General features: G+C 37.5%; 1 protein-coding gene across 1 annotated transcript in view; it reads right to left on the bottom strand.

Moving 5' to 3' along the window:
• Positions 1 to 483: 483 nt before the first annotated feature.
• The window catches only part of LOC110450096 (resistance to inhibitors of cholinesterase protein 3-like), a 14946-nt gene continuing 3906 nt past the window's right edge, over positions 484 to 11523 (bottom strand). The window contains exons 3-7 of the mRNA XM_021497350.1: positions 10478 to 10621; positions 7131 to 7347; positions 6166 to 6302; positions 1479 to 5034; positions 484 to 1181 (exon numbers count right to left, since the gene is read on the bottom strand). Coding sequence (XP_021353025.1) covers positions 4675 to 5034; positions 6166 to 6302; positions 7131 to 7347; positions 10478 to 10621 — 858 coding nt within the window. The 3' untranslated portion in view covers positions 484 to 1181; positions 1479 to 4674. The remainder of the gene's footprint in view (positions 1182 to 1478; positions 5035 to 6165; positions 6303 to 7130; positions 7348 to 10477; positions 10622 to 11523) is intronic.

Raw genomic sequence — 11523 nt, 5'->3', positions numbered from 1 at the left:
AGCACAAAATCTGTTGTCCATTTATGTAGAAACAATATGTTATGTCAAGTTTTAGCTAAGTAACAGTGTTATGTCAAGTTTCAGCTAAGTAACAGTGTTATGTCAAGTTTTAGCTAAGTAACAGTGATATGTCAAGTTTTAGCTAAGTAACAGTTTAACGTCAAGTTTTAGCTAAGTAACAGTTTAATGTCAAGTTTTAGCTAAGTAACAATGTTATGTCAAGTTTTAGCTAAGTAACAGTGTTATGTCAAGTTTTAGCTAAGTAACAGTTTAACGTCAAGTTTGAGCTAAGTAACAGTGTTACATTGAAAGTTTACCAGGGTACACAATATTGTAACAAATACTGGAAGAATACGTATAAATAAATAGGTAACTGAGATAAAATTGAACACAACACGATTTCCCCAACATCTTGTTGGAATTGGAATTCAAAATTTTGCGAGTGCTTTATCTAAATGATATGCTCTAACGTTTGAACTCTGGATCATTCTAGGCAGAATGAGTTCCCTCCAATTATTGTTCCTGGAACATTGATAATCAGTTGACAATAATAATTACTTATCTCAATAAAGTTGATTAAAAGCTAGATAATTAATATTAGTCATACAAAGATTACTCTTCACATAACTAATATTTTGAGATATTTGTCAAGAAATACTTTCACACCAAAAGTTGTCAAATGAACCAGCTATTGCCGCCTGTTAACTTCTCAGAATGTTACTGTTGTAATCAATATCTAATATTATGAGTTAAATCTGAGATGTAATTTACTCCTGTAAATTAACTGATTCTTACAGATATTAAACAATATTAGAATTTTAGAATTGGTTTAAAAACTTCTTTGTTGTAAGTTAAAAACAGAAAATGATTGTTTTCTTTACTCATTTCAGCAATGGTAATGCTGTAAAGCAGAAATGCATCTGCTTCATCTTTGCAGAAAAGTTGGAAAGGACACCCAATTAATTCATGTCCCAATAAAAACTGATGTTTTGTAACTAACTCCCATGTAAAAGTACAAGCAATAATCTGTCATGGTCGTCTTTTTCCAATTTAAACAATACTAAGGGTGGACCACAAATTATAAACATTTTTTGGGTTTTATCAACTACAACACAATAACAAGAAATGTTAGCTAACACAGCATTTGTCAAACCTACAGTAGCCGGTGGCCTCAGACTCACCTATAATATGGACTGAGAATCCATACAACATGTAACAGTCGCCGTGGCCTCGGACTGACCTATAATATGGACTGAGAATCCATACAACATGTAACAGTACCCGTGGCCTCAGACTGACCTATAATATGCACTGAGTATCCATACAACATGTCACAGTAGCCGGTGGCCTCAGACTCGCCTATAATATGGACAAAGTATCCATACAGCATGTAACAGTTGACGTGGCCTCAGACTCACCTATAAAATGGACTGAGTATCCATACAACATGTCACAGTAGCCAGGGGCCTCGGACTCACCTATAATATGGACTGAGTATCCATACAACATGTAACAGTAGCCAGGGGCCTCGGACTCACCTATAATATGGACTGAGTATCCATACAACATGTAACAGTAGCCGTGGCCTCAGACTGACCTATAATATGGACTGAGTATCCATACAACATGTAACAGTAGCCGTGGCCTCAGACTGACCTATAATATGGACTGAGTATCCATACAACATGTAACAGTAGCCGTGGCCTCAGACTGACCTATAATATGGACTGAGTATCCATACAACATGTAACAGTAGCCGTGGCCTCAGACTGACCTATAATATGGACTGAGTATCCATACAACATGTAACAGTAGCCGTGGCCTCAGACTGACCTATAATATGGACTGAGTATCCATACAACATGTAACAGTAGCCGTGGCCTCAGACTGACCTATAATATGGACTGAGTATCCATACAACATGTAACAGTAGCCGTGGCCTCAGACTGACCTATAATATGGACTGAGTATCCATACAACATGTAACAGTAGCCGTGGCCTCAGACTGACCTATAATATGGACTGAGTATCCATACAACATGTAACAGTAGCCGTGGCCTCAGACTGACCTATAATATGGACTGAGTATCCATACAACATGTAACAGTAGCCGTGGCCTCAGACTGACCTATAATATGGACTGAGTATCCATACAACATGTAACAGTAGCCGTGGCCTCAGACTGACCTATAATATGGACTGAGTATCCATACAACATGTAACAGTAGCCGTGGCCTCAGACTGACCTATAATATGGACTGAGTATCCATACAACATGTAACAGTAGCCGTGGCCTCAGACTGACCTATAATATGGACTGAGTATCCATACAACATGTAACAGTAGCCGTGGCCTCAGACTGACCTATAATATGGACTGAGTATCCATACAACATGTAACAGTAGCCGTGGCCTCAGACTGACCTATAATATGGACTGAGTATCCATACAACATGTAACAGTAGCCGTGGCCTCAGACTGACCTATAATATGGACTGAGTATCCATACAACATGTAACAGTAGCCGTGGCCTCAGACTGACCTATAATATGGACTGAGTATCCATACAACATGTAACAGTAGCCGTGGCCTCAGACTGACCTATAATATGGACTGAGTATCCATACAACATGTAACAGTAGCCGTGGCCTCAGACTGACCTATAATATGGACTGAGTATCCATACAACATGTAACAGTAGCCGTGGCCTCAGACTGACCTATAATATGGACTGAGTATCCATACAACATGTAACAGTAGCCGTGGCCTCAGACTGACCTATAATATGGACTGAGTATCCATACAACATGTAACAGTAGCCGTGGCCTCAGACTGACCTATAATATGGACTGAGTATCCATACAACATGTAACAGTAGCCGTGGCCTCAGACTGACCTATAATATGGACTGAGTATCCATACAACATGTAACAGTAGCCGTGGCCTCAGACTCACCTATAATATGGACTGAGGGTTTGGCAACATTCATAATGGATATATTAAGCATATAAGCACTGAATTTACATAAACATATTTGTTAAATCTAAAAGTTTCTTTGTAACCAAACTTCTAATATGTTACCAAAGCCCTAATTATAATGATAAGGAAAATGTTTTAAATACAATGTATAAGAATGTTATAACTTCCAGTCTCATCAAATACGTTCTTCAAAATGACTAATCTCATGAAAATATAATATCTGTACAAGTTAAAAGTTGTAAGTGTACCACTGAAAACAATGGGAGTAAGGGGAAAGTAAAATATTGATGGGGAACACATAATATCACAGGTCAGTGTTCAGAATACAAGATATTGCATAACAGTGTCGGAGCACTTTTAATGATTCCTGTCTCCCATCAGCTATAGTATATAGTTATATACTGGGACTATATAGCAGTGTCGGAGCACTTTTAATGATTCCTGTCTCCCATCAGCTATAGTATATAGTTATATACTGGGACTAAATAGCAGTGTAAAAAGGAAATACATATTCAAATGTAATATTTCTGAAATCAACATAAATCACTTGTCCTTGGTCGGAGATTCTTTTGATAACATGTTATGTTTTGAGGAGTCCTCAATATTTCCTATCAAAACATTATCAAAATCTTATTATCAGATTTTGTCACTATTACAAATCTAACACATATGGGAATACATAAAATAAAAATTGTCCCTGTTTTATTGGCTTTTGTGTAAAACACTTTTAAAAAACAAAAATGAGAAAAACAAACCCTGACCATCTCCAATTAATGAGAAATGATAGTGACGATAAATATTTTTTTACAGGATATTCAGGGAATTAATATTTATAATCTGATTTGATCATGAAATAATTCTGTCAATTTAAATTTTGACAAACCAAACCAATAAATTTTCAGAAACAGATTAAATTTAATATTAATGGAAATAATTTAGTTCCTTAGCTCTTTAAAATCATTTACATAAAAAAATGATAATAGGTTAAATTTTTCTGAGGTCGATTGTGCATCTATCATTTAAATATGATAAAACAATATCAGAATCTTAATAAAAAGAATATCAGATCTGGTGATATAAGTATTATGTTGATAGCTTAATTTACACTTTAGTGGAACAATTTATGAGTATGACAATGTCCAAAGAAGTAAAATTGTAGGACGTGTTTCATCATTACATAGGTTCTAACACAGTAGGTTCATCTTACACACTTATCATAGAAGAGAAACTCAAGCTACATCCAGTAGTTTATGATCGACTTATTACATTTGAATCATATCTGGTGATCAAGAGGAATGTCTATAATTGTAATGCTATACATTGACTAGTTTTGCATTTGATCCATTTTGATTAAAAAATATTACAAGACTCCATACATGTAGGAAACTGGACTTTTGTCTCTTTTTGTTTTTATCTAAAAACTTCATGACTTAAACAATGTTCAGATGATACCAAATTGGCAATAGGTGTGTCCTTTATTCCAGTACCAAGATGTCAAAAAAATATCAGTTTACAAGTACGGTTGATCAAATTATAAACGCCTGATAAACTAATGATCAACCATAGTTCAGCCATGTCTCATACATCACTTTCATAACTGACAAGAACAAAAACCTGTTTTTCAGTATACTCAAGCTTGTGTATGAGTTTAGAGAGATTCAGAATGAGATCAGTCTACAAGGCGATGATCAATGCCTCAGTCAGATACAGGGTGGGTCTTCCTCTTCCGCACACTTGACTCTCCTTCTTCCTCCTCTTCATCCTTCTTATCCTCCAAAAGCACTTCTTCTATCTCTGCCTCGTCCCTTTCTTTCTTTTCCTCACTCTCACCTTCTGGTTTCTCTGCCTCGTCCTTTTCTTTCTTTTCCTCACTCTCACCCTCTGGTTTCTCTGCCTGTCCACCGGCCTTCTCTCCTTCCTCCTCCTTGACCATTTCCCCTGCAGTCAGTGTATCCACCTCGGGGGAGGAGCTCTTAGATTTATCTCCCTTTGATTTGTCAATCACCTCGTAGCTGCTGATGTCTGGACTGGAGTCACTGGATTTGTTGTCCTTTTCCTACGATCAGATTATGAAAAAATACAAAATGAAAAAAAACAAGTCTTAAAGGGATTTATTGCTTTTAGGCAAAATAATCAAACAGCAATATTATATAGATAATATTGATAATGTGTTTTAGCGGTAGTCTTATTTTAGCACTTTTCATGCTTCAAACATTGTAATAAATTAGCAATGCGCCAATAAAAGTTAATACATGTTGCTCTCTGTGGCATATTTTGTGGGTGTTACAACTCATAAATGCACTAAACTGTTTAAATTTGATAATGCACTAAAATTTGAGTATGCTCAAGTAAGTATTTTTACAGTTTTTGAATAGAATGGCTTGATATAGAAATAGCTTATGAAGATATGAATACGGAAAGTAATGATAACTTTAACGGCAAACCTATTAATCGACTAGGTTAAAGGAAGGTATCAAATACTAAATAAAGTGTTCCCATACAAGCATTAAAACTAGAAACCCGTAACGAGGACTTTTTATAGGCATTGCCATACCAACACTTGTATGAAGTTTCATGAAATTCCATTGAGGAATGAAGTTGATAGCATGATGACAAAGTTTTTGTAAAAATAGTAAAAGTGACCTTGACTTTTAGCGCAGTAACCTGAAACGCAAACTTGTTCAAGGTATTGTCATACTAAACATTGGTATCAAGTTTCATGAAATTCTATTGAGGAATAAAGTCGGTAGGACGATGACAAACGTTTTTCTAAACAAGAGATCCCAGAGGGATCTTGGCGCCCACCATTGTACCATCTTCATTAGTTCTTTGTCAGTTCGATCTTTTCTCTTCTTTCGTCTAATCTGTTTGATCGAGTCATGCAAACAGTAAATGCACCTTGAGGTAACTTTTGATCTAAACTTAATACTGATGTGTATGAAAGCCAACCTTCAAAGTGAGTTTGTCATTTCACATATTTACTAGTACAGTACTTAATGTGAAAGAAATAGAATTGATCATTGCAATATGAGAAAGATCTGTCCTCTCATAAGGGATGAATTAAAAATAGTGATATACACAGAGTCAATTCTTAATATATTGATTTTTCTTGTGTTATCCCAGGGATTGCAGGGACCCTAATAAGGCTGATCAGGTTACTGCAGCTAATCTCTTGGTAAATACCAACCCTGATTTTGTTGGTCTGTCCCTCAGTCGTGGTCTCTACTACCTTGGTGGACACAGTATTCATGGCCTTCAGAATGTTAGCCATTTGTTTCTCCGTCTCCTGTAGACGACTTTGCAAATCTTGCATCTGTTTCTCATCTTAAGAATAAAAGAATGAATTTAAATAACAAGAGTACCGCGGGGCGGAACAATCTACGCCTGTTGAATGCCATAAAGTGTATACTTTCTAACATTGAAATAAGATCTGCATCATTCTCAGAGTGTTTAGCTGACACGCTTTAAAAAAATGTAGGAGAGAATCTCCGGACAAAAAATTAAATACTAAAATGAACAAAGGGCAATAACTTTTGCAAAAATTGTCGAAATCAAAATTCTTTTCAAGGAAACACAACAACATATCCTGATTATTTAGCCTACTAGGTTTCAAAGAAATCTGTCAGAAAATGTAGGAGGAGATCTCCGGACAAAAAAAATATACTGGAATGAACAAAGGGCAATTACTTTTAGAAAAATTATCGAATCAAAATTCTTTTAGGGGAGACACAAATTCATATCATGATTATAATGTATACCAAGTTTCAAAGAGATCGGTCGAAAAAAGTAGGAGGAGATTGCCGGACAAACAAAAGTTTATGCCGAACGGACTAACCCATACCATAATTCTCCCGTCAAATTTGACGGGCATATAAAAATCAACACACAAGGAGTTTCAAGCATGCACTATATGTCAACCTCTCCTCCCAATCACATCAGCAATTCTTTTACCCCATATAACCCACAGACTTTTCACCTGTTCTCATCATTTTGTTTCTTCAAAGCATTTAATGTTTGATTGTCTTCTGTGCCCACAAAAGATTAGTAACCATGACAAGATGACCAAATTCTGTGGTTCTGTGAACTCACTAATGCTGAAGAGATTTGTCAACAACAAATAGCAGATGAAATCCTACAGCTCTGATGACTTACTGATGTGTTTGTCCTCGGCTTTGTTCAGTACATCCTCAATATTTGCCAGTTTCTCCTCAGGAGACTCTCCGTAGAATTCACCCAGGGGTGTGGGCTCCCGTCCAGGCTGGGTATTCCGCTCCCCACTTCCTAGCTCACCACTGTATGCGAGTCCTCGCCTTTGCTGTTCTGCCTGCTGTCGTCGACGGATATCCCCCTTACCTTGCTTATTAAACACCTGGTATGTAAAACCTCAATTTTAATATTAAAGTAAACTACAGAAATTTTCATCAGTTTGGAAAGTTTTACTTTATTGTATATATAAACTTTATTTATCTTAAAATAATTATGAAAGAAGTTATTTCAACTCATAGTAGCTACTCTGGTTGGTCAGTATGTTAGCGTGCAGAGGTTAAATGTGTGAGGAAACTTGAGTACTGGTCGGGCAGGTGACCTCCAGACCTCTGTACATCCAATTGGGGAATCAAACACTGGCCATCTTGGTGAAAGGCAAGTGTATTATCCACTGCTCCACGTGTACCCAACCACCCTGTTCAGTAAATCCTGTAAATACTGAGGATGCACGAAACAATTTACTTTATAAACAAACAATGTAGCTATAAACATATCGCTACGTTTTAAAACTGACTGGTCCCTTTGTATGTGTCACAACGTTTCAAAACCAACTGGCCCCTTTGTTCGTGTCACAACGTTTCAAGACCAACTGGCCCCTTCGTATGTGTCACAGTGTTTCAAAACTGACTGGTCCCTGTGTATGTGGAGGCACGGTAGTCTAGTGGTAGGACGCCGGGCTCATGACCAAAGGGTTGCGGGTTTGAGTCATGGCATGGCACTGTGTTGTATCTTTGAGCAAGATTGATAATTTACTCTGTTTGTTCCAGTGTACTCAGCTGTAAATGAGTATGTGGTTGGGCAGTGCTAGAATTATAGAATGCTAGCTGTGAGCGCTGAAATGGCAGCAACGACTGTATGCTCCCCAGGGAGTTGAGAAAGATATTGGCTGGTTGCAAAGGCCCAATAACAACGGATAATCATTTGTGAACCACTTTGAGACGACCTACAAACTAGGTTGTGATAAGGCGGTATATAAGAACCTTGAATCCTTATTATTAATATATGTGTCACAACATTTCAAAACCGGCTTGTCTGTTTGTACATGTCACATATTTCAAGACCGACATGTCCATGTGTCAAACTATCCAAAGGGAATAGTCGGTCTTGAAACACTGTGACATGTTTAACTCATCCACCCCTGAAGATACATTTGAACTCTTCCAATTCAAAGGTTAGAATAGTTCATTATGAAATTTCAGGGGTGAATGAGTTAATAGGTACATTGTTGGTGTATAAACTAAAAGCATAAAACCTTTGATATAACAGAAACTTTCATTTCAGAATAATCTTAAATACAGTGCAAAATACAAGCAACCTCGAAAGTATCTATGGCCTTAAAGAAAGGGTAACAAACTAGAACTGTAAGCCAGAGACATACTGACCTGACAGTATCAACAAAGACGGACCCATAGAACCCAAGTAATAACAAAGACGGAACCATAGAACCCAAGTAACAACAAAGACTGACCCATAGAACCCAAGTAATAACAGAGACGGACCCATAGAACCCAAGTATCAACAAAGACGGACCCATAGAACCCACGTAATAACAAAGACGGACCCATACAACCCAAGTAACAACAAAGACGGGCCCATAGAACCCAAGTAACAACAAGGACGGACCCATAGAACTCAAGTAATAACAAAGACGGACCCATAGAATCCAAGTAACAACAAAGACGGACCCATAAAACCCAAGTAATAACAAAGACGGCCCCATAGAACCCAAGTAACAACAAGGACGGACCCATAGAACTCAAGTAATAACAAAGACGGACCCATGCAGCCCAAGTAACAACAAAGACGGACCCATAGAGCCCAAGTAACAACAAAGACGGACCAATAGAACCTAAGTAATAAAAATGACGGACCCATAGAACCCAAGTAACAACAAGGACGGACCCATAGAACTCAAGTAATAACAAAGACGGACCCATGCAGCCCAAGTAACAACAAAGACGGACCAATAGAACCCAAGTAACAACAAAGACTGACCCATAGAACCCAAGTAATAACAAAGACGGACCCATAGAACCCAAGTAATAAGTGCAACTATGGTTATTACTTGAGTTCTATATATGGGTCCCTATTTCCAATAAATGGCCATTCATAAACAAAGTCGACCACATAGAACTCAAATTATGACCAATTATATCGCAGCCAATCAGATGCTAAGGCAGCCATCTTGAATCACAAAAATTAAAAGTTGGCTTTTTGATGGAAAGTATGTACAATTCCCTGGAAATTTCATTGTAACACGTCACATAATGTTGGGAAATGTGTAAGGAAATTTAAAGGGATTGGTAGAAAAGAAACCGGAATACAATACCGGCATATACATGTACGGCATGTACGAACATGATATACCTATAATAAACAAAATTTCGGAACATCTTCTTATTAATTTCATAATTGTAATTCGGACCAGGTTTTATCCACATACAGACAGTATAGGTAGCAGTGTACAGTAGCATACGATGGCTATGGGTGATATTTGTATACCATGAATAACCCCTGTAATATAACATGTATCAATTTTTTTTTTTAAAAAGCACTAAAATTGGCATACCAGGTATACATGATCAAGTGGACTATATGTGGGCTTCATAATTTTTCAAAAAAGACCTTGAATTTGGTTTGAGACTACAGTTTTTGGGCATTTACAAATCTGTGTCTACACAACAAAAGCTAGCTTTTCATGAAGTCTATTTTTGTACTCGGCACATGTGTAAATATTGTGAAAAATCCACCAGGATGACCTATGCTAAAAAGTATTTCTGTTACCGAGTAGGCAAAATTTAATTTCAGATAAGTTTTAAGAAAAACAATTATACTTGCGGGGGTCAAATTTGGGTTAAAAACCATGATATTTTGCATATTTTGGTGTTTTTTGATGTGGTAACCATGGTTTTCACAAGTCCCAAATCTGGGGAAAACAGTTTTTGAAAAAAAAATCAGTCTTCTAAACAAAATAAAATAAAAATGTAGTTTATAAATATGTATATATATGTAGATGTGTTGTGCAGGTTGAATTCACTATCCATGTTTATGTGAGACATGCCCTTTATATTTAGGGTCAAGCCATTTCTACTGTACACTGCTACCATAGCCACCTGACCTCCAGGTTGGGGTTATTATCATGATTGAATGTAAATTGCATTGACAAATGTATGACCTATCTTTGAAAAGTGTGTTATAGTAACCTGTATATCTGATAGTAAAATGCCACAGACCTTAAAGAGAGTGTAGATGAGGTACACCACGATGCCCACAGCATACATAGGCAGGACCATTCCCATGATACCGCCCCGACCACCGCTCGCATGTTTCTGGTTGTTCATTTCTGCTGAGGCTCGCATGCCAGGATGAGGTCCAGGCTATTCAAGACAATGTAAATGTGTACAAAATATTGTATAAAATCATGTTCACAAATAACCTAGTTATCTACATGTACAGAATTTATGTATGTTGTATCATTGACAAAATAAGGCTAGGGTAGAGCTAACGCCTTGGTCCTTCAATAGTGTACAGAGTTTCAGCCAGTTGGTATATTACGTAGATATGCTGGTCTTATAATAACAGATATCAATATTCATTGCAATGCTCTAGGTTAATTAAGCCATCTTAATTGGTGGAAATAACCTACTACAAACTAAACAAGAGGCCCATAGGGCCTGTATCGCTCACCTGGACAGCTAAGCAATCATGGCAGAATATTCTCCAAATGAGATCCATGGGAATATGCCAGACCCCTAGGCCAATCCTTATAGCATATATATCTGTATTCGATTTTTCACGCCCAGCAATTTTATGTATGGTTCTGGGGTGGGGATCTCAACTGTTTCCAATCTGTGACTCAGAAACTAGGTCCCTATGGTTGTGGCCAGACCCCAGGATCAATTCTAATATCATGACTGCATTTGTCTCTTTTTGCCCAGCATTTGTATATATAGTTTTGGGGTGGGGATCTCAACCGTTTCAAAGTTATGACCCAGGGGTTAAGTCTGCAAGGGTGGGGCAAACCCTGGGGTCAATTCTAATATCATGACTGCATTTGTCTCTTTATGCCCAACAATTGTATATATAGTTTTGGGGTGGGGATCTTAACCATTTCGAAGTTATGACCCAGGGGTTAAGTCTCCAAGGGTGGGGCAGTCCCCAAGGCCATCCTGGAAGCATATGTGCATTCATCTCTTTATACTCAGCAATTGTCTATATGGTTATAGGTCGGGGATCTCAACTGTTTCCAAGCTGTGACTAAGAAACTAGGTCCCTAGGG

Source organism: Mizuhopecten yessoensis, unplaced genomic scaffold, assembly GCF_002113885.1.
Source record: "Mizuhopecten yessoensis strain PY_sf001 unplaced genomic scaffold, ASM211388v2 scaffold4989, whole genome shotgun sequence".
Taxonomy (NCBI): Eukaryota; Metazoa; Mollusca; class Bivalvia; order Pectinida; family Pectinidae; genus Mizuhopecten; species Mizuhopecten yessoensis.
The sequence above is the reverse complement of the archived record's forward strand: the minus strand, read 5'-3'. Positions and strand labels throughout refer to the sequence as shown.